Source organism: Mustela nigripes, chromosome 4, assembly GCF_022355385.1.
Source record: "Mustela nigripes isolate SB6536 chromosome 4, MUSNIG.SB6536, whole genome shotgun sequence".
Classification (NCBI taxonomy): Eukaryota; Metazoa; Chordata; class Mammalia; order Carnivora; family Mustelidae; genus Mustela; species Mustela nigripes.
The window spans coordinates 157,912,170-157,936,192 of NC_081560.1; the positions used below are offsets into that span (position 1 = coordinate 157,912,170).

The 24,023-nt window shown below is 40.2% G+C and overlaps 1 protein-coding gene across 3 annotated transcripts in view; it reads right to left on the reverse strand.

Annotated features, from left to right (window-relative positions):
- Positions 1-24,023, reverse strand: part of IDE (insulin degrading enzyme) — a 129,671-nt gene that overhangs the window by 81,046 nt on the left and 24,602 nt on the right. For all 3 annotated transcript variants that reach the window (XM_059398143.1, XM_059398145.1, XM_059398142.1), the window contains exon 2: positions 983-1,167. In XM_059398143.1, the coding sequence (XP_059254126.1) occupies positions 983-1,142 (160 nt within the window). In that variant the 5' untranslated portion in view covers positions 1,143-1,167. The remainder of the gene's footprint in view (positions 1-982; positions 1,168-24,023) is intronic.

The window sequence follows — 24,023 nt, forward strand, 5'->3', positions numbered from 1 at the left end:
ACACATCTTTTTTTATGTTGAAAGTTATAAAATACAGATGGATTGCAAATGATCTGGAACTTCTGTTAACATGACAACTCCAACCATAGAGCCAGAGAAAGTTAGGCACAGTCTGCTCTAAAATGGTATTGTGTAGATTCGAACCTCAGCTTCTGATAGTAATTAGCTGGTAACTGGAGACAGATTACTCAGCCTCTCTGGACATTAGGTTCCTCACACATCACACTGGAGGGAAAGAAAGAGTTGAACTGACTCTTTTATAAGAGCTAGAACTTTCTAGTTCTGGCATTTTATTGCAGGAGATAATACAGTGTAGTGGTAAGAGCATAAGTTGAGGGTTACCAGCTCTGCTGACTGCGAAATTGTGAGCACAATACTTTATCTGGCCTCAGTTGCTTTTTCTATACATACCTAATCTAGAGAGCTGTGCAAACACAGATCAAATGAGAGCTGCAAAGTACACTATGTCATACTTGGCAATAATTATTTGTTCACTACATGATGGTTATTACCTTGTTTCCTCAATTTTAAAATGCTATTGAGTTAAATAAAAGCTTTTCAGAGAGGAAAAAAAGAAACACACCTATGTACAGATAGGTGAGAAACAACCGGATGAAAACTACATTAAATTAAAAGGAAATGAGCACACAAGAATATAGAAAACATGGTAATCCCTAGTGTACCAAAAGTATACAAAAGTGAAAGCATTACCATTGCTACTGTAAAGGATGGGACTTGATTTCCTTACTGCTAGGTCACCTTAACTGAGAACCTGACAAAATGTCTTGGTAAATAAATGTAAGATTATTTGATTTTGACAAATGGAGATTGCCAGTAGCTGTATAGGGCTACTGCAGGAAGTAAGGTACATCAAACCAGTAACTAGGAGGTCTTCATTTGCACATATAAGGAGAGTTCTAATAAATGTCAACATTAGATGAAGAAAATAGAACCAAGCTTAATTCACAATTTTAAACTGTACCTATGTGCACATCAAGTGCTGCTGATGACTTATCCGTGGTCGGATCACTGATGAGAAGTACTTTGATACCATTGGCCAGCTCTAGCCCACGGTACTCTCGCTTGTCTTCGGGAGATTTGATAATGTGATTTCCTAGTCTCTTGATAGCTGGATTATTCATCTTGCTGTAAGTTTTCTCTTGGAAACTGAAAAGAAAAAAAAGTTTTAATTGTTTCATTGTGGCTTAATTTTTTTTAACGAATAAAGAATAGTATCAAGCAAACCCACATAATATATCATCAGATAAAAAAATAATTGGAGGAATTTTTTTATAGCTCATCAACAGAGTATAATCATTTCTCTCTTCCCTCTTACCCCTCATTCTTTTGTTAGAGAAATGCTAACAATATTGTTTTTGTGGAGCCCTATTTAATCTAGGAGAGCACCTAGGATGAGGATTTGAGACAGGATAGCTGGTCAGCTGTGCTGACCTACAGTGGATTCTTAATTACCAATAACTGCTTTCCACATATTTCAGAAATATTTACTAAAGTAAGATGAGAGATTGTGTAAAGATTATTATTGGACCAACCAAAACATTGCTCAACCTGATGATATTCAAAGACAGGACAGAGCTAGAACTCACAGGTCTGATACACACATGCTCATAACATAGGGGACAACCCCCCACGAGAAAAAAAAACCTGTTAAGTCCTGATACAAATAAGAGACCTGGGTTACACTATGAAAGCAAGAAAAAGGAAAGAAAGAAAGGAGGAAGGAAGGAAAGAAGGAAGGTCTTACAAACAAAAAATGGGAAGGATCCCAAGTAATTTTTACAATTTGGTGAAGTAGTCCTCTCCTGCCCTCTCTAGGAAAGCTGAATTACTAAGACGGGAAGAGGCTGTTAACACACAGAATTCTGAAGGAGTATTGTCTGGTATTAGCGCAGGAAAGGGATGTTCCAGAGTCTGGGATTATGCATGTTTTTTGGTCTATGTTGGGAATTATCTAAGAGAGAAAAATGAGCCTGTTATTATCAACAGGCTAATAATCAGGTAAAGCCCAAAACATCTGACACTAGAGAGGAAAAATGACCCTATACTAGCATATTTTCTTCTTACCTGAAAGACAAAAGAAGTAGATCTGTCTGCTCCTTAAAGACTGACAGACGTTCAGATTTAAAGATAAATCAGAAGGGGCATAAATAGGCATTACTATTATCTTCAATAAAACCTTTATTTTTTGCATTAAAATACCTGGAAATTGGGGAGGGAAAAAATCTGGCCTACTTTTATCATAATACCTTCCTCTCTGAAATTGTCTAACTATTCTTCTGAGTAACAACTGATAAAACAAAGAGGTCTGCTCCTATTAAGATTGTCATCTAGGCACCTGGGTGGCTCATCAGTTAAGTGTCTGCCTTTGGCTCAGGTCATGATCTCAGGGTCCAGGGATAGGGCTCCCTTCTCTGCGGGGAGTCTGTTTCTCCCTCTGCTCCTCTTCCTGCTCGTGATCTCTCTCTGTCTCACACTCTCTCTCTCTCTCAGATAAATAAAATCTTTAAAAAAAAAAAAAGACTGTCATCTAGATCTCCTTTTGGGAAGACTCTTCAGAATTTTAAAACAGTATAAGTCATACCAAAAATATAATACTGTTTTTTTTTTAATCACATAGTAATATATAGATAGTGCTAATAGTCATGCCCTATTTATAGTAAAACTATTTCTTGAAAAATAAAGCATAAAATATAGTGCTAACATTTTTGGAATATAAGATCACCACTGGAAAATACAAAAGCAATTTGGAAGTTATAAGGTATTATTAACAACTCCTTTCTATTTCATTAGTCATAAGCCACTGAAGTTTGATGCTCAAGACAGATGAAAATATCTGAATGCAAAGTCTTAGAAAAGGTGTTTTGCAGTTAAAAAAAAAAAAAATCTCAAGGTAAGAGAAAATGATCTACCTGAGCCCCCAAAGAGGGGCACAAGATAACAATCCTGGTTAAGACATTTCCCAAGGACAATCTGTTTCCACTACAACAAATTGCCTTCAGTATGTAGCTGATTTCAAGGACTTTAATCTGGGTGAAGATTAAATAAACCATGAGGCAGCCTCCATTAAGACCCCCAAGAAGAAGGGCAGCATTAAAAGAAAATAGGGAAGCTCAGTGTGTACCACAGAGAAGAGCCCATGCTCCTTCCTATAAGGCTCTACTGGGTGGGCAGGGGGGATTCTTGTAATGGGTTTCACCAAGTGGGAGCAAAATCCAAGGACTATTTTTGATTTCAATATGCCATTGCCTTCACCTAACTCCCTCTACTGTGCTTGCCCCAGTTAGTCTGGCCTAGGAGAACCAAGGGCTACAAATGACTAAAATATAATGACAATGATAATGGAGCTCTAAAAAGTCTGTCCAACCCCCAGCTGTGGTGGGGAAATAAAATACAGCTTACTTTCCTAGGACGAATGGTCTTATTCTGTGGGAGGTGAAAAATTCATCAGAAGATAACCACCCTCCACTACAGGCTACATTCTCCTTATCCAGATTTCCATTTTTTCAAAGGAAAAAAAAATATATGTGTCATCACAGTTCATCATGGGCATGTACAGAACTCACCGAGATAGTGAAGGCCTGCCTGATTGATATCCTTGGTGTGGCTGAGCACAAGGAGATGGATTTATTCTCTAAGTCAAATATAAAAATTAGTCCAATGACTTCTAGACATTTGTACAAGAGATCAAGGACAACTATAAATTTCTATGCTGGCAATGCTACCAAATCAAATATTGAGGAAGTAAAAGCCAAGAGAAACAGTAGCAACATCTTCAAACAAGACCCATCCCCAGCAATCTATATTCAGTAGGCATAGTCTGGATCCCTGCAGCCTGGCTATATCAGCACATCAACAACAATTCGATTCTCACCTTCTGGAGAACTGAAGGAAATGATCGGGAACTCCTCTGATGATGAATTCATCAACAGCTTGTCTGTCTCTGTATTTATACTCCTGAGATCATATCCCAGCTCCCTCATTAGCATAAAGCCTTCAGGAGTAATTCTGACTTTCAGATGACAGGCTGATGCTAACTCAAGTGCTTTCCCAGACACTTACTTATTTGATATTTTTACCCTAAGTCAAAATCTTAGGAGCAATAAAACTACTTTCCATTTTAGCAACCTTATCATACATTGGAAACTTTGTAAAGCACAACATTGTCAGTGTTCAGCATTCTGATAAACTTGAGAGAGATCGAATAATTACAGCGTATTTTGTAGTTCCGTTCAGAATTTAAAACAATGCCTAAAATCACATTAGGTAAAAGCTGGAAGAGTCATCACAGATTATCTAGTCGTTTGCAGTATGGGGCCTGGCAGCACTGGTCCTTCCAGAGGGCCGGTTAATAATGCGAAATATCAGAAACCACTGAAAGACCCACTGAGCCAGAATCTGCATTTGAACAAGATCCCTAAATGGGCTAGTCTCATCTTACTTATATGGAAACTGAAGGTCAGGGAATTTAAATTCCTTGTCCAGGATCATACAGCAAAAGGTTACAATTAGAACTCAACTTTTAACTTCCAGTCCTGTGTCCACCCCAGCTCCCCCAGAGCCAAAAGAACATTTAAAGATGCCTATTAAAGGGGCACCTGGGTGGCTCAGTGGGTTAAGCCTCTGCCTTCGGCTCAGGTTATGATCTCAGCGTCCTGGGATAGAGCTCCGCATCACATCGGGCTCTCTACTCAGTGGGAAGCCTGCTTCCCCCTCTCTCTGCCTGCCTCTCTGCCTACCTGTGATCTCTCTGTCAAATAAATAAATAAAATCTTAAAAAAAAAAAAAAGAGGCCTATTAATGTGCAGACACTACATCACATATGTTAGCTATAAAGATGCGTGCCCCAGAGCCCTTGCTCTGAAGGAACCAGGACTAGTGAAGGGAAAACAGGTCATTATCTTTTAAGTGTGGTGACAAAGTTGTTCCCGGGCCACTATGAGAATAATGAAATGGGGAAGGGGGAATAATGAAATGGGGACATAACTCTAAGAGCGGAGAGAGGGGAAAGAGGAAGTGGAAGAATGCCAAATAAAAGGAAGGACATACCTGAGCAAAGGACTGGTGGTGAGAAAAAAAAGAGGCATAAAGGAGAAAAACAAGAGCTTGGAGTTAATAGAAATACAACCAGAACACTCCTGAAAGATCATTAATTTTTATCTAGACAAGTAAAGACCTAAACTGCAGGTGTGCAAAATCAAATTCCCACACAGGTCATTTCCAAATTCCCATACCAAGAGGAAATTTTTTATACAAATAATCTTTTATTCAAATGACCTTCTGAAGTCTTTTTCTCCCTTTTTTTTCTAAAGATTTAATTTATTTATTTGACAGAGAGAGAGAGAGATCACAAGTAGGCAGAGAGGCAGGCAGAGAGCAAGGGGAAAGAAGGCTCCCCACCGAGCAGAGAGCCCAATGCAAGGCTCATCCCAGGGCCCTGAAATCATGACCTGAGCCAAAGGCAGAGGCTTAACCCACTGAGCCACCCAGGCGCCCCTCTCCTATCTCTTTAAAAGGTGTCTCCCAGCCTATGTAACAGGAGACTGAGAAATTTTACTTTGCATTTGCTCTTTACCCACCCCCATAGCCCCAGACATATTTAAAGGTAGACCTCATCTATTTCTAATTTCTAAATGCATGACCTATAAACCTGAACAGGTGAGTGACCATGCTAATAGCAAAATTATAAATCAAAACCTCCCTTCTGTGGAATCCATCCACCCACTCCTAAAACCATGGGCAGAAGCTGAGCTTGCCTACCGCGCTCCTAAATGTGGGGGAGGCAGCCAGAGAGAAAAATGCCTGAAATCAGAACCACACAATAAAGGTCCTTTCCTCCCTGAGGAAGACAGAGGTAAGAGAGAATATCAAGGTAGTGGTAGTATGAGCTCTAGGATGCTTCAGTATAAGATGACATATTCTCAAATACTATTCATGTTATTTGACCTAAAAAATCACAACGTGTCTCAGGGAAGCAAATACCCATGGTTCTTCAGTTATACGAACCAGTATACCTCACTTTATACACCAGCTAGATCATAAAGGTGAGTATAAACTAAAATCTTGTCAATTAAATCTTATTTTCCTGTGATGAGATGTTTGCCTTTCTTTGTTCCAAGCAGAATGTCAGCTGTTCTAACTTTGCAGCCTATGGAAAGAAGTTTACCATGAAAAAATGAACTTTAAATGAAAGTTAAAGGACTCCTACAGTGGCACCTGGGTGGCTCAGTTGGTTAAGCATCTGATTCTTGATTTCAGCTCAGGTCATGATTTCAAAGTTGTGAGATGGAGTCCTGTGGCAGCAGCTCCCCACTCAGTGCCCTGTCTGCTCGAGATTCTCTCTCCCTCTGCCCCTCCCCCTGTGGTGGTGTGTGTGCTCTCTCTCTCTCTCTCTCTGAAATAAATAAAATTTTGAAAAATAAACAAAGGAATCCTATAGCGGCATTTTAGAGATAAGTGCTTTTGCAAATTTTTAGCTTTGGTGACTACGTATCACTGGCTATTCATTTCAAAAGTGACAAGCTTAACATGGAACCCTTTATAGGGGCCTTATGGAGGTTGAAGCAAACTAGAAAAACCTTCATTTTATACCTCTTGACACACAGTTACTTAACTATGATTTTCTTACAGTTGTAGTTTGGGGACTGAAGGTGTTTCACACCTTCTTCCTTCTATAGGTAGCCTTCAGGCTGTTAGAAAATTTAAGATGCCACAGTACAAAACCAAGACTAACAATTACTCTCATTTTTAAAGTGTCCCATGCTTTATAAACTGCTCATTTAATTTTCCCATTCTCCCTAAGTGACAGGTCACAGCAGCTGTTGATGGTCATTCTCCTCAAACCCAGAAGAGGAAACAAAAGCTCAGTGATTAAGTGACTTGCCCAAGGGCATTTACACAATTGATTCGTGGCAGAGCTGGAACTATAGAGAAAGAGGAAGCGTGGGAAGGGGAGGAGCAGAAGGTGGTACTTAAGAAAATCATATATGGCTTTCTTCCTCAGCTCCCACAGCCCTTCCTTGACCCAATTCCCCTGCCTTACAATCCCAAATAACAAAAACAAGGAAACAAAAATTAAAATAGGTCAAAATAAATGCTCCAGTTCTTTTACTCCTTTCTCCCCATAGAAAATAGAGATAGGTAGTGGAAGGAGCCTGGAAGAATGCTTCTAATCTGCCAGACTCCTGGGAGGAGAACCATACTATCTCATGGTACTTCGATAATGCAAAAATAAAAAGGAAAACGTATGGCAGGATTAAATGTGTGGAAAGTTCAAAGAGAGAGAAGAGTGTACAATTGTTTCATGCATGAAAGGGAATATAATAATGACTGCGGTAGATACAGTAGGGCTATTGTTAACTTATTTTTCAGAAGCATAGAGTAAGCCACATGAACAAACAAAAAGGAGAAAAATAACAATCATCTGAGTAGATGCAGAAAAAGTAACTAAACTCAACAATTTCTTTTTTTAAGTCTGCGAACTAGAAATAGAAGAAAATTCCTTCATCTGAAAAAATATTCACAAAAACTACAGCAATCATCATACGCAATGGTAAAATAATGCAAACACCCACAACCCCCCTCCCCACAAACAGGATGTCACTATCCACTCTTCTATTTAACAATGGGCTGATGATTCTGACCAGTCCAATAACAAAAGAAAAAAAAAACAGAAAAACATGAGAAAGAAAGGGGAAAAGCAACTAACATTATTTGTAGGTGACATGAGACATGACTGTGTATGAAGGGGTTCTGGGCAAGTGTCCCCACATTGTGTCTCTTTGGCATGTGGATTATTTTGAGCTGAAGGCAATTAAGACCCTGCAGGCTCAGGGCACCTGGGTGGCTCAGTGGGTTCAAGCCTCTGCCTTCAGCTCAGGTCATGATCCCAGGGTCCTGGGATGGAGCCCAGCATCGGGCTCTCTGCTCAGCGGGGAGCGGGCTTCCCCCTCTCTCTGTCTCTGCCTGCCTCTCTGCCCACTTGTGATCTCTGTCTGTCAAATAAATAAATAAAATCTTTAAAAAAAAAAAAAAGACCCTGCAGCCTCTAGAGAAATTATGGTCCCTCCTGTAACTACCTAGAAGAATCTATATTGGGGGGCACCTGGGTGGCTCAGTGGGTTAAGCCTCTGCCTTCGGCTCAGGTCATGATCTCAGGGTCCTGGGATCAAGCCCCGCATAGGGCTCTCTGCTTGGCAGGGAGCCTGCTTCCCCCTGTCTCTGCCTGCCTCTCTGCCTACTTGTGATCTCTATCAAATAAATAAATAAAATCTTTAAAAAAAAAATCTAAATTGGGGGTCTTCCCCAGAAATGGAGTTATTACCAGAGATAAATTTTATTTGAATGACTCATATGTATGGGGGCCAAACACTTAGTTATCAAACATCTGTTGTTCTTACTGCCCTGTGAACTGCCCTCCTCCCCTTTGAGGCCCCAGGCCTCACTCCACTCCTTAGCTCAGGATGGCAATTTCACCTTTCTGTCTTTGAACCTCTCTCTCATCTGTGTATGGTTCCTATATACACAAAATTAAATTTTATTTTCTGTTACTCTGTCTCATGTCAATTCTTAGACCAGCTAGAAGAGCCTCTGAAGGATAGAAGAAAAATTTTCCTCCCTAACATGTACACAGAAAACCCCAAGAATCTCTGACAACTTCCATTTCTGGATGGTTAATAATAGGTCATGGCAACCACATTCAGCTTCAATAAACAGAAAGGCCATGATGAATTAGAAAATCACATTTTCAAAGATATTGGAGAGTTGTAGAAGAAATGAGGATTGGATGAACGCAAATCCAGAAACAGTCAAGCCCTCTGGGGTGGGCTTGACAACCATCTCCAGTCTTCTTCTCTGGGTGCATTTGCTAATTTTGAATGCAGACTGAAGATCACACTTGGCCTAAGAAGGACTATAATCAGGGAAGATAATCAAGGCTTTGGTGGGTGCATGAGTTAAGTGTGACAGATTACAGGCTCAAGATGCCCAAATCCACAGCTGATTTTTGTCACAGATTTTCTGAGCTATCACTACATATCCACCAGAATGGCTAAAATGAAAAAGATGGAAAATACCAAGTGTTACAGAACTTATAGGGTAACCCAAATTCTCATATATTGCTGTTGAGAACAGAAATTGGTACATCCATTTTCTTAAAACTGGCAGTCTAGGGGCACCTGGGTGGCGCCATCAGTTAAGCATCCAACTCTTGGGTTTGGCTCAGGTCTGATCTCAGGGTCGTAAGATTGAGCCTGGCATCAGATTCCACATTTAGCACAAGTCCACTTGGGTTTCTCCCTCCTTTTCCCTTTACCCCTCCTCCCACACGGGTGCCCTATTTCTTAAACAAATAAATAAAATCTTTAAAAGAAACTGACAATATGACATAAAAATTCATAAATTAGATATATACCTGAAATAAGTGTATTTATGTTACAGCAATATGATGTACAATAGCCAAAACTAGAAATGATCAAATGTCCATTAATAGTGAAAAGACATGCTGTGATATATTCACACAATGAAGTAATATACAACATGAAATATACAAAATGAAAAGCCTAGAACAAGGCTCAATAAAGATGAATCTCACTAACGTAAGGTTGAATGAAAGAAGCTTTATGCAAACACTGTGTCCTCCCACTTATATAAAGTGCAAGAACAAGTAAAATCAAGCTAAGCCTTTTGTCAAGATAGTGGTTTCCCTGGGGTCAGAGAGCAGTGATTAGATTAGAAGTAAGCATGAGGGAGGCTTCTGGGACACTGGTCACATGTTGGATTATACAGGTATGTTCAGTTTGTGAAAATTATCAACTTGAACACTTATGATATATTTCAATTAATGGTTTTTTTTCAAACAGGGGTGCCTAAGTGGCTCAGTGGGTTAAAGCCTCTGCCTTCAGCTCAGGTCATGATCCCAGCGTTCTGGGATCAAGCCCCGCATCAGGTTCTCTGCTCAGCGGAGGCTGCTTCCTCTTCTTTCTCTCCCTGCCTCTCTGCCTACTTGTGATCTCTGTCTGTCAAATAAAGAAAGAAAGAAAAATATTTCAGTTTTTTAAAATAGAGCTTTTAAATTTCTTTTAAAGGTTTTATTTAGGGGCACCTGGGTGGCTCAGTGGTTAAGCCTCTGCCTTCGGCTCCGGTCATGATCTCAGGGTCCTGGGATCCAGCCCCATATCTGGCTCTCTGCTCAGCGGGAGCCTGCTTCCACTGCTCTCTCTCTGCCTGCCTCTCTGACTACCTGTGATCTCTGTCAAATAAATAAATAAAACCTTTTTTTAAAAAAAAAAAAAAGATTTTATTTATCTTACAGAGGGAGAGAGAGATCACATGCAGGCAGAGTCAGGCGGGGTGGGGGGGGCAGGTGGGCAGGCTCCCCGCCGAGCACAGAGCCTGATGCAGGGCTCGATCCCAGGACCCTGAGATCACGACCCGAGCTGAAGGCAGAGGCTTAACCCACTGAGCCACTCAGGCACCCCTAAAATAGAGCTCTTAAAAATATCAAACATGGGGGCACCTGGGTGGCTCAGTGGGTTAAAGCCTCTGCCTTTGGCTCAGGTCATGATCCCAGGGTCCTGGGATCGAGTCCCGCATCGGGCTCTCTACTCAGCAGGGAGCCTGCTTCCTTCCCTCTTTCTGCCTACCTCTCTGTCTACTTGTGATCTCTCTCTGTCAAATAAATAAATAAAATCTTAAAAAAAAAAAAAAATCAAACATGGGGCACCTGGGTGGCTCAGTCATTAAGCATCTGCCTTCTGCTCAGGTCATGATCCCAGGGTACTAGGATCAAGCCCCACATTGGGCTCCTTGCTCCATAGGAAGCCTGCTTCTCCCTCTCCCACTCCCCCTGCTTGTATTCCCTTTCTCGCTGTGTCTGTCAAGTAAATAAAAAATAAATAAATAAAAATAAAATAATAAAAACATCAAACATAATAAAATAAAGGAGGAAGCAGATACATGAATTACTCAAGGCTAATATCATCATGCACAAAAAGTCATCTTGGAAATGGTGCCACATGGAAACTGAGAAGTAGCTCTCCAGATCAAACAAGTGCTAAGGTAGGAAGGCTCACTAAGAAACAATAGTCCAATTAACATGATAATTATCTAACCCTTCTCAGGTGTGTCTTGAGACAACTATTTGTGTTGATGTCATCTTGGCCAGAAGAAATAGGAGGCCCATATAAGTACAGCATGAGTCAATTTAACTAAATCAATAATAAAGTATGATGTTAAATATTTTAACTCAAGTCTTTAGTCACTAAGTATGATATGAAAACTAGCTTTGGAGTAATTACTTATGTAGATCACAGTTAAGATTTAAAAATAAAACCTGATACTCCCAGCAACCAAGAGTGCAAGCAATGAATATAATCCAAATTTTTAAAATGATCAAACTTTAAATAAATGTTCCCCTCAGCAATTTTCAACATTTACAATCAAACAACTTCTAACTCAGGAGAATTAGACAGGTTCTTTATTTTAAAACAAAACAAAAAGAATACTATATAAAGTTAAAATTCCTTGGGCAGATGGGTGGCTCAGTGGGTTAAATGTTAGACTCTTGGTTTCAGCTCAGGTCATGATCTCAAAGGCCATGAGATCAAGCCCCAAGTCAGGTTCCCTGCTCAAAGGGGAGCCTGCTTGGATACTCTCCTTCTGCCCCTCCCCCTACTCAATCTCTCCCTCTCAAATGAATAATTCTTTTTTAAAAAGGGGGGGCGCCTAGGTGGCTCAGTGGGTTAAAGCCTCTGCCTTTGGCTCAGGTCATGATCTCAGGGTCCTGGGATTGAGCCCCACATCGGGTTCTCTACTCAGTGGGGAGCCTGCTTCCTCCTCTCTCTCTCTCTGCCTGCCTCTCTGCTTACTTGTGATCTCTCTCTGTCAAATAAATAAATAAAATCTTTAAAAATAAATAAATAAATAAAAATTTTTTTGAAATTTTTAAAAAAAGTTATGTGAGGTCGGGTGCCCAGGTGGCTCAGTCAGTTGGGTGTACAACTCTTGGTTTTGGCTTGGGTCATGATCTCAGGGTCATGAAATCAAGCTCCACACTGGACTCTGTACCCAGCAGAGAGTGGGCTTGAGATTCTCTCCCTCTCTCTCTCTATCCCTCTCCCTGTGCCCTCCCTCCCTCTCTCTCATATAATCTTTAAAAAAAAAAAAAAAAAAAAAAGTAATGTGAAGTGTTCATGTGAGTCTGTTAAACTTTACAGAGGTAACTAAAATTCCAACAGACTTGAGCAGCTTTTATAGCATTTCTCCTGTAAAATAGGTATAAAACAAAATGAAACAAACTTCATCAAGGTACAGTGTCTGGTACATATGAGGCACTCACAAATGGTATAATCATCATTATTATGGTCCCACAGGGGTGACATGCAAACAGACCCACCTTGGTAACCACCATGTTATTACCAGCGTTCTTATTACACACTCATGCAAATTACAGTGGAATGTTGTCATCTCTAGAGGTCAAAACATTCACTGGACAGGCTGGTAATAGCATGGTACTTTATAAGACTATCAGAAAAACAGGTAAATAATTATCCCTTTATAATTGCCATAGGCAATCCACTGTTTATGGCTGTGGTTCTCAACAGGTGACAATTTTGTGGGACATGTGGCAATGTGTCACAACTGAATTATCACAACTGAAGGGTGAAACTGGTCAGTAGTGAGCAAAGGCCAAGGATGCTGCAGTGCACAGCACAGTCCCCACAACAAAGAATTATCCAGCCCCAAATGTCAACAGGGCCAAGGGTGGAAGACACTAGTTTATAGTTCTGAATTTATCATCCAAAAATAATGAGAACCACTGCAACCAATTCAATCCACTTAAAATAAAACCAGGAGATAGCCTCATCAAAACAAAGAAAGCTGGGGCCCCTGGGTGGCTCAGCAGTTAGGGGTCCAGCTCTTGATTCTATCTCAGGTCATGCTCTCAGGGTCCTGGAATCGAGCCTGCCTCAGGCTCTGTGCTCAGTGGGGAGTCCGCTTGAAGAGTCTCTCTCCCTCTCCCTATGCTCCCCTCCCCACTGCTCATGCTCACAGGTGCTCTCATCCTCTCAAATAAATAAGTAAAATCTTAAAAAAACTACACAAAGTTGAGAAGGTATTGACATTTTAGCACAAGGAAAGAAAAGGAACCAAACACCAGTAGAAGACAATGTTGCTCAGAAATCAAAATTTATTAGCACTAATGGGGATTTTGAAGCTACTTAGTTTGATGTCCAGTAAAGAGTCCCATGCAAAGTAACCCATTCAAGATAACAAAGTCAATCTGTGCCAAAGAGGGCTTTACCTCAGACCTTATGACCGCTAGACAGAGTGACTATTCCACTATACTACACGCCCCCCACCCCCAGAACAGAATTACAGCGCAAATAAGACATTCTGTCACCAGATGGCAGTCTGGAGTACAAACTCAGAACCAGAAATCTAGAGGTGCCTGGGTGGCTCAGTCCTTAAGTGTCTGCCTTAGGTTCAGGTTATGATCCCAAGGTCCTGGAATCAAGCCCCACATCGGGCTCCCTGCTTGGTGGGAAGCCTGCTTCTCCCTCTTCCTCTCCGTGTGTTCCCTCTCTTGCTGTGTCTCCGTCAAATAAATAATTAAAATCTTAAAAAAAAATAAAAAATAGAGAACCAGAAGTCTAGCTCACTTATACTCTCCCAGGGTACCTGAATGGTTCAGTTGGTTAAGCGTCCCACTCCGGAAATTCATTCCTGTTTTGTGGACAATTAGTTGACCACAGAGTTGACAGCCCATTTCTGGATTTTCTATTCTGTTCACTGACCTATGTGTTTTTGTGCCAGCGCCATACTGTCTTGGTAATTACAGATTTGTAATAGAAGTCCGGAATCATGATGCTTTTAGATTTGCTTTTCTTTTTCAGGGTTGCTTTGGCTATTCAGGGTCTTTACAAATTTTAAGATGGTTCAATATTTGCAAATCACTCAACATGATATACCACACCAACAAAACAAAGAATAAAAACCATATGATCATCTCAATCAATGGATGCAGAAAAAGCACTTGACAAAAATTCAGCCTATTTATAATAAAAACTCTCAACAAAGTGGAATTAGTAGGAAGATACCTCAACATAATAAAGGCCATATATGAAAAGCCCTCAGCTAACATCATATACAATGGTGAAAAACTGAGCTTTTCCTCTAAGATCAGGAATAAGACTAGAATGTCCACTTTTGCCTCTTTTATTCAATTAGTACCAGAAGTCCTAGACACAGCAACACTAATAATGAGATGGCAGAAAGAGAACAGTCCACAAATTCAATGTAAACCCATGAAAATACCAATAGTATTTTTCACAGAACCAGAACAAATAATATTAAAATTCGTATGGAACCACAAAAGACCCAAAACAGCAAAGCAATCTTGAGAAAGAAAAAGCTGGTGGTATCACAATTCCAGATCTCAAGATATACTACAAAGTTGTAACAATCAAAACAGTATAGTACTGGCACAATAACACACACACAGATCAATGGGGCAGAAGAGAGAGCCCGGAAGTAAACCTATGCTTACTTACAATGGTCAATTAATCTACAACAAAGGAGGCAAGAATATACAACAGGGAAAAGACAGTCTCTTCAACAAACGGTGTTGGGAAAACTGGACAGCTACATGCAAAAGAATGAAAGTGGACCACTGTCTTACACCACACACAAAAATAAACTCAAAGTGAGTTAAAAACCTAAATGTGTGACCTGAAACCATGAAACTCCTAGAAGAAAATATAGGGAATAATCTCATGAACATTGGCCTTAGCAATGTTTTTCTAGCTATGTCTCCTCAAGCAAAGGCAATAAAAGCAAAAATAAACTATTAGAACTACCCCGAAATAAAAACCTTTGCAGAGCAAAGGAAACTATAAATAAAATATAAGGCAACCTATTGAAGAGAAGATATTCACAGATGATATGTCCAATAAAGAGTTAATATGCAAAATATAGGGATGCCTGGGTAGCTCAGTTGATTAAGCCCTTGCCTTTGGTTCAGGTCATTATCCCAGGGTCCTGGAATGGAGTCCCACATCGGGCTCCTTGCTCAGTAGGGAGCCTACTTCTCCTGGCTGCCACTCCCCTTGCTTGTGCTCTCTCTCTGACAAACAAACAAAAATTAAAAAAAAAAAATATATATATATACACAAAATATGAAGTTATACAACTCAACACCAAAAAACCAAATACACAATTTAAAGATGGGCAGAGAACTAAGCAGACATTTTTCCAAAGGAGACATAACAGATGAAAAGAGTCTCAACATTACTAACCAGCAAAGAAATGAAAATCAAAAACCACAATTAGGGGGTGCCTCAGTGGCTCAGTTGGTAAGTATCTGCCTTTGGCTCAGGTCATGATCCCAGAGTACTGGGATCAAGCCCTGCATCAGGCTCCCTGTTCAACGGAGAGTCTGCTTTTCCCTCTTGTGCATGTTCTCTCTCTCTCTCAAATAAACAAATAATCTTTTAAAAAATCCACAGTGAGGGGTGCCTGGGGGGCACAGTCAGTTAAGCATCTGGCTTTTGATTTCAGCTCATGTCATGATCAACCCCCACATCAACTATGTGCTCAGCAGGGAGTCTTTCTCTTCCTCTGCCCCTTTCCCTGCTGTCTCTCCTTCTCTCTAAAATAAAAAAAGAAAGGGGAGGGGAGCCTGGGTGGCTCAGTCGTTAAGCATCTGCCTTCAGCTCAGGTCATGATCCCAGGGTCCTGGGATCAAGCCCTGCATTTGGCTGCCTACTCAGTGGTAAGTCTGCTTCTCCCTCTCCCACTCCCACTCCTTGTGTTCCCTCTCTCACTGTCTCTCTGTCAAATAATTAAATAAAATCTTAAGTTAAATTAAATTTTTAAAAACCCACAATGTGGGCACCTGGGTGTCTCAGTGGGTTAAAGCCTCTGCCTTCGGCTCAGGTCATGATCCCGGGGTCCTGGAATTGAGTACCACATTGGGTTCTCTACTCAGTGGGGAGCCTCCTTCCCCCTCTCTCTCTGCCTGCCTCTCTGCTTACTTGTGATCTCTCTGTCAAATAAATAAATAAAAATCTTTAAAATAAAAATAAAAATAAATAAAATAAAAAACCCACAATGGGACAGCATCTCAGATCTGTCAGAATGCCTAAAATCAAGGGACGCCTGGGTGGCTCAGTTGGTGGGACAACTGCCTTCAGCTCAGGTCCTGATCCCGGAGTCCTGGGATCGAGTCCCGCATCGGGCTCATAGCTCCACGGGGAGTCTGCTTCTCTCTCTGCCCTTCTCCTCACTCATGCTCTCTCTCACTGTTTCTCGCTCAAGTAAATAAATAAATAAAATATTTTTTTAAAAAAGAATGTCTATAATCAAAAAGAATTAAGTGTTCAAAAAAATGAATTAAGTGTTGGTGAGGATGTAGAGAAAAAGGAACCCTCATGCACTGTTGTTAGGAATGTAAATCAGTGCAGCCACTGTGGAAAACAGTATGTAAGTTTCCTCAAAAAATTAAAAATAGAAATACCGGGGCGCCTGGGTGGCTCAGTGGGTAAAGCCTCTGCCTTCAGCTCAGGTCATGATCCCAGAGTCCTGGGATCAAGCCCCGCATCAGGCTCTCTGCTCAGCAGGGAGTTTGCTTCCCTTCCTCTCTCTCTGCCTGCCTCTCTGCCTACTTGTGATCTCTCTCTCTGTCAAATAAATAAATAAAATCTTTAAAAAAAAATAGAAATACCATATGATTCAGTAATTCTAGTACTGGTTAGTTACTCAAAGAGAATAATAAAAAGATAAACACATATACACACCCCACACTAAAAAAAGATATAAATACTCCCATGTTCATTGCAGCATTATTTACAATAGCCAAGTTATGGAAACAATCAAAAGATGATGTGTGTATATATATGTGGAATTTAATGAAATATTACTCAACCATAAAAAAGAATAAGATTTTGCCATTTGCAACAACATGGATAGACCCTGATGGTATTATGCTAAGTGAAAATAAGTCAGAGAAAAACAAATATATGATTTCATTTATATGTGGTATCTAAAAACAAACAGCCAGCAGAAACAGACCCATAAATATAGAGAACTGATGACTGCCAGAGGGAAGGCATGTCAGGTGATGGGCAAAATGGGTGAAGGAGAGTAGGGGAAACAGACTTCCAGCTATGGAATGAACAAGTCACGGAGATGAAAGGGAATATAGTCAATGGTATAGCATTGTGCCGTACAGTGACAGACAGTAGCAACACTATGGTTAGCAGAGTATAAGGTATAGACTTGTCCAATCGCTGTGTTGTACAACTGAAACTAATGTAACATGGTGGGTCAACCATACCTAAAAAAAGATTTGAATAATAAAATGTTAAATTATAACGTTATACTCTAGCATACTATTATACTCTGATTCAAAGTCTAAAACTATACATAATAAATTTTAAAACTTCACCTCAAACATTTAAAAAATGTAGAATATACAGCAAATGACTCTTACACTAACACATGGTTTCACTTATATGAAATGCTTTATTTCTTTATAATGCTAGGAGTAAGCTACTGCTTTACTCCAGAGTTTACTAAATCTAAAGCTCTTCAATTCTATAAAATTAACTATCAGGATTTTAAATGCACTCAATTCCATGTTACTTTAAAACAAATAAACATTTGCTTTACTTATCTGATCATCTGTCTTCCCCACTAGAAGGATGGGGATTTTTGTCTCTTGTTTATTCTTATATCCACAGCACTTAAATTAATGCTGACACATACTAGTTGAACAGTAATTTTTACTTTTGATTTATAATTCATGTAAAAGTAGATCTTGGAGTGCCTGGGTGGCTCAGTCAGCTAGGAGTCTGCCTTTGGCTCAGGTCATGATCCCAGGGTCCTGGGATCAAGTCCCACATTGGGCTCTCTGCCCAGTGGGGAATCTACTTCTCCCTCTGCTAATCTCTCTCTGTCAAATAAATAAAATCTTTAAAAAAAAAAATCCATTTCTAATTAAACACAAATAAAATGAAAACTAACGCTAAGTGAATAGTAATAAAAGTAATCACAGTGGGATTTCCAAAATGTTAAATAAAAACAATTTTCTATGAAAACAAAAACAAGACTAGAATCCAGTAGAAGTAAGCCTTTGTAATGAAGAGCTCTTTTCCACCACACTGTCCTTTCCTTTATGTCTGATCCCTTTTCAAACCGCCTTAGCTCCTAAGAATAACTCAGAAACACAAGAAATCTTTCAAACACATTCCTACCCCTAATATCCTTATAATAGGAACAGACACACAATACTACTTACTAGCTACACTAACTGTGAACAAAAACTAAATCGAGTTTATGACTAGGGCTCTCACTACTTCCAGGAGTCCATGTCTCTGGACAAATTCATCCAACAAACATTAAACTCTTACTATGTGCCAGACACTGTGCTAGGTGCCAGCAATACCACTATAGGGGACCCTTCCTTCTTCAGAGGTTCTGGCTACAAATAGAACTCTAGAGATCCTAAAATAGCCTGTAGAGTTGGACAAAGAATCACCATGTTAAATTAACTGGAACCCATTCTCCATACTAGACCCTGGGAGCATTCCTTAAAAATCCAAACTTTTTTTTTTTTTTTTTTTCCAGCTGCTGGTATTAACAGCATAGAGAAAAATGTGAGAACTTAGAGCTAGAAGGGTCCCTTCTTCAAATGAGGAAACTGAGGCCCTGAGTTTTAAGGATCACTTACCTTTTTTAAACTCTTTATAAGCAACTGCCCTTTTAAATCAATACCTATCTTAAATAAATCTTTATTCTTCCAATGTTACCCTCTTCACCTATATCTTCAAACCCACTTTCTCCAGGCCTTCCCTTCAGAATTATTCTCCTCCACTAGCTTCTTCCTCTTAGCCACCAGTACTAAGGTGGCTTCCATACTTCTGCTCAACCCTGCTCTTTCCAGCTACTACCTATTTTCTCCAACTCAATACCAACATTTTTTCAAAGTCACACTCTAGGGCCCCATGAAACTTGGCTTCTATTCCTTCCCCTTTATTTGCAGGTTACCAATGAAATGGTCTCTCGTCTTTCCCAAGGCCCCAGTCTGCTTAAAACCTCTCTGGCTGGGGGAACCTAGGTGTCTCAGTAGTTGGGCATCTGCCTTCAGCTCATGATCTCTAAGTTCTGGTATCGAGCCCCAAGTCGGGCTCCTTGCCCAGTGGGGAGTCTGCTTCTCCTTCTCCTCCTCTTCCCCATCCCACCACTGTACCGCTCCTGCTTCTATTTCTCTCTCAAAACTTTTTTTCTTAAGATTTTATTTATCAGAGAGAGGGAGTACAAGCAGGGGGAGCAGGAGGCAGAGGGACAAGGAAGCTCCCCACTGAGCAAGGAGGACCCTGGGATCATGACCAGAGCCAAAGGCAGACACTCAACTGACTGAGCCATCCAGGCACCCCATAAATAAATAAAATCTTAAAAACAAAACAAAACAAACCTCTTTGGATGGACACTTCTAATCATTCTGCTTCTGATATTATCTTCTGCCTCTCTAACCCCCAACCTCGCCAAGTCTTGACATCCTTAAATGTCAGCATTCCTCGGGGTGTAACTTGGGCCCTCTGTATGTCTACACAGGTATTTCCCAGATACCAACCCATCTCAGTGTCTTCGACTATCATCTCTACACACAACTATCTGATGTAGGAAATCAGCTCAGACCTTTTTGTCAAGGTCCAGCCGTATTTCAAATGCTTCAAACTTTCCATTAGCTACTCAGCAATAGCTCCAGATTCACTATTACCAACTCACCATACACCACATCTATCCCTTCCAAAGCCTCCTTGTTCTGACTTCACCATCTCCACTACAGATGCCAAGCTATCTCTAAGGAGGTAAAAAATATAAAGTTCTTGGGTTACCTGGGTGGCTCAGTGGGTTAAGGCCTCTGCCTTCGGCTCAGGTCATGATCCCAGGGTCCTAGGATCGAGCCCCGCATCAGGCTCTCTGCTTCTTCTCTCTCTGCTTCCCTGTCTGCCTACTTGTGACTTCTGTCTGTCAAATACATAAATAAAATCTTAAAAAAATAAAATAAATAAAATAAAATAAAGTTCTTGAGTGAGCCCATTTGGATTCACTTCTGGCTAAGTCACTCACTGGTGTATACCTGAGCAAGCTGACCTCTTTGAGCCTCATTCTTCTCACCTGAAATGAAGAAAAGAACCACAATACCTCTCTCAGAGGTAAAAACATAGGGGAAGCTCCAAATATAAGGCAAAACACACAAAAGGCATTCAATAAATGTGAGCTACTACATCTTTTATGGTTCACATTAACAGCAACACCAAGAGCCTCACAGCTGAGTCTACTTAGCCTTCACTGCAGCTTAGTCTTGTTCTAGGTTCTGGACCCATTTCCTATCCTTAAACAGTAGAAATTTTAGACAGTCCTGTTCAAGACTCATCAACCAGGCTCTGAACTTTAAACTAAATTCTTTCCTTAACTACAATCTGCAAGCTGGATCACCATTTTGGTTCTGAGTATTTAAGGACTGCTCAGTCTTGTCCACTGCCCTGAGGGACCCTGAGTCACCTGCCTTCCTGATGGTTAACAGCTAACTACAAGATGGTTAACAGTGTCTACAAGACTGCCCCACCACTGCACCTGACCAACCTGTTCTTGGTATGACTTTAGAACACCAGCCCCCCACCTGCCAAGGCCAACATCTCACATAACTGGACTTCTTTCCTCTGCCTGAAAGTGAATCTCAAGAGCCTTCCCTACCCTGGTGGCCCTCCTAGTCACATCTCATCTCGGCACTCATCTGAAAGTCACTCAGGACCAAGACCTTAGGCCTCTTGGATTCTTCCATCTCCCCCCATACTCAATCAAAGCTGCTGAAATCTTCTTTCACAGACACCCTCTGCAGACACTGTTCTTGTTATATAAACTTCTTTATCCTTTGTCTCTGCCTGCATTTAACTGTGCTTCCGAAAAACAGCTAGATATATCATAAAAAAAAAAACAGTTTTCATATGTGACTGTACTGCTCAAAAGAGAATCAGAGATTCTCTACTTCCTATAGGTTAAAATCTACTGTCCCTTGATTATATTGCAAATTTTCCTACTTCTGAGCTTTTGCTAACACTATTCCTTCTAAAATATCCTCTCTTCCCCCTTCTCTGCTCATCCAAATTTTTTATTTCCTTCAAAGACATTTGCTCAAACCCTATGCTCTCTGTGAAACCCTCTCTATCAATCACTGGTAAAAGAGCATTCTGAGCAGAGGGAAACCAGCGCAAATAATCTAAGACTGAGTCAAGTAAATAGACCAGTGTGACTAGAATGGGGTGAGAGTGATTATTTTGGAATCGAGATCAGAGAGGTGAGGTGAGGCCAGGTCCCACAGGGCCTTCCTGGCTATTATAAGGATTTTGTCTTTAAATATGAGCAAAATGGGGATCAACCACAAGGTTTTAAGCATTCACTAGCAAAGATATAGGATTTGGATTTCAAAAAGATCATGCTACCTATGGTGAGAAAAGAAAGCTACACAGACAGAGGCAAGTGCAGAAGCAAGGAAACTGATTAAGAGGCTATTACAATATTTTGGTAAGAGTGTGATTAGAACTAGGGTGGTGGCAGGCAGAAGCGGTCCAAATCTGAATGCATATGCTGACAAATGAAGGATATGAAAACAAAAAAGGAGTTATGGATGACTCCAAGTTTTTAACCTAAACAAGTATAAGAATAGTGATATTAATCACTGAGATGGGGGAGAAGATGGTGGGAGGAGCAGGAGCAGGTTTTGAACATGATAAGTTTAAGATATATATTGGTCAGGGGCGCCTGGGTGGCTCAGTGGGTTAAGCCGCTGCCTTCGGCTCAGGTCATGATCTCGGGGTCCTGGGATCGAGTCCCGCATTGGGCTCTCTGCTCAGCAGGGAGCCTGCTTCCCTCTCTCTCTCTCTCTCTGCCTGCCTCTCCATCTACTTGTGATTTCTCTCTGTCAAATAAATAAATAAAAAATCTTAAAAAAAAAAAAAATATATATATATTGGTCATCCAAAGGAAATTATAAGTAGGAAATTTATTACCCAAATCTGAAATTCAGGGGAGAGAGGTACATTTGGGAATTATTGGAATATAGATCAGGTGGGTTTCACAAAACATTAGTGATGATAATTGCTCTGTAATTGCTCTGCCTCATATGATAGCCATGAGCTACATGTGACTTGAAAAGCAGCTAGGGTGATGGAAAAACTGAATTTTTAATTTTCATTAATTTACATTTAAATAAGAACCTCATGGCTACAGAATGGACAAAGCATATATAAATAATATTTAAAGCAATGTGATTGAATGAGAACCCTACTTGAGCGTAGGCAGAGAAGATGTCCTAAGAGTGGGTACTAGGGCAAGCCAACAACATGGATTATTTGTGATAGGAGAAAAAAAAAAAAGGTGAAACAATCCAAATCTCCATCAACAATAAAACAGAAAATTAAGACTGCCATTCAGCAGTGAACGCATATATCTATGTGAGTCCCAAAACAAGGCTAAGTGAAAAAAAAAGTAACTCAGAGAAGAAAATTTCCATGAAGATCAAAAGCAGAAAAAACTAAAAAGTACACTGTTTAAGAATATATTCACTTCTATTTTTGCTCCTTTTTGCCACCATCCTGGGTGTGTGGCTGACCGTTCCTCACCATGTCTTCTCACAAGACTTTCAGAATCAAGTGATTTCTGGCCAAGAAACAAAAGCAGAATCATCCCATTTCCCCAGCGGATTCAGATGAAAACTGGTAATAAAATCAGGTACATCGCCAAGAGGAGGTGGTAGAGAAGAACCAAGTTGGATCCATAAGGTATCACACATTCATGAGATGATACATGTAATTGGCACACATATTTAAGGGGGATGAAAGTCATGTGTTCCTATCCTATTACTCCTGTAAACATCCTTCCTACCTGGCCAACAGATATGTTTTATCAGGGAAATGATTTTTCTGTCACTACACCTCTACACCAGGAGGTTGGTTAAGTAATAAATATAACAACTTTCAGCTGGGAAGGGGCGGGGGGGGGGGGTACTTAATCACTTCCTCAAGAAACAAGAAGTCTCAAACGCACAAGCTAATCTTACACCTAAAGACCTAAAGGAGCTGGAAAAAGAACAGCAAATAAAGCCTAAATCCAGCAGCAGAAGAGAATAATAAAGATGAGAGCAGAAATCAACAACATAGAAATCATAAATGCAGTAAATCACATCAATGGAACTAGGAATCCGTTCCTTAAGATTGATAAATCCCTAGCCAGACTTAGAAAAAGAAAAGAGAAAGGACCCAAACAAATAAAATCATGAATGAAAAAGGAGACATCACAACTAACACCAAAGAAATAAAATTATATGAGATTATTGTGAGCAAGCATATGCCAAATTAGGTAATCTGGAAGAAATGCATAATTTCCTAGGAACATATCAATGATCAAAACTGAAACAGGAAAAAACAGAAAACCTGAACAGACCCATAACCAGCAAAGAAATTGAAACAGTAATCAAAAATCTCCCAACAAACAAAAGTCCAGGGTCAGATGGTTTCCCAAGGGAATTCTACTAAACATTTAAAGAAGAATTAACAACTATTCTTCTAAAATTGTTCCCAAAAATAGCAATGGAAGGGAAATTTCCAAGCTCATTCTATGAAGCCAGCATCACCTTGATCCCACACCAGAAAAAGACCCCATTAAAAAGGAGAATTACAGACCAATATCCCTGTTGAATATGGATGCAAAAATTCTCACCAAGATATCAGCTAATAGGATCCAACAGTACATTAAAGGATTATTCACCACAAGCAAGCGTGGTTTATTCCTGGGCTGCAGGGGTGGTTCAACAACTGCAAATCAATCGGTGTGTTACACCACATTAATAAAAGAAAGGACAAGAACTATATGATCCTCTCAAAGATGCAGAAAAAAGCATATGACAAAATACAGCATCCTTTTTTTTTAAATATTTTATTTAT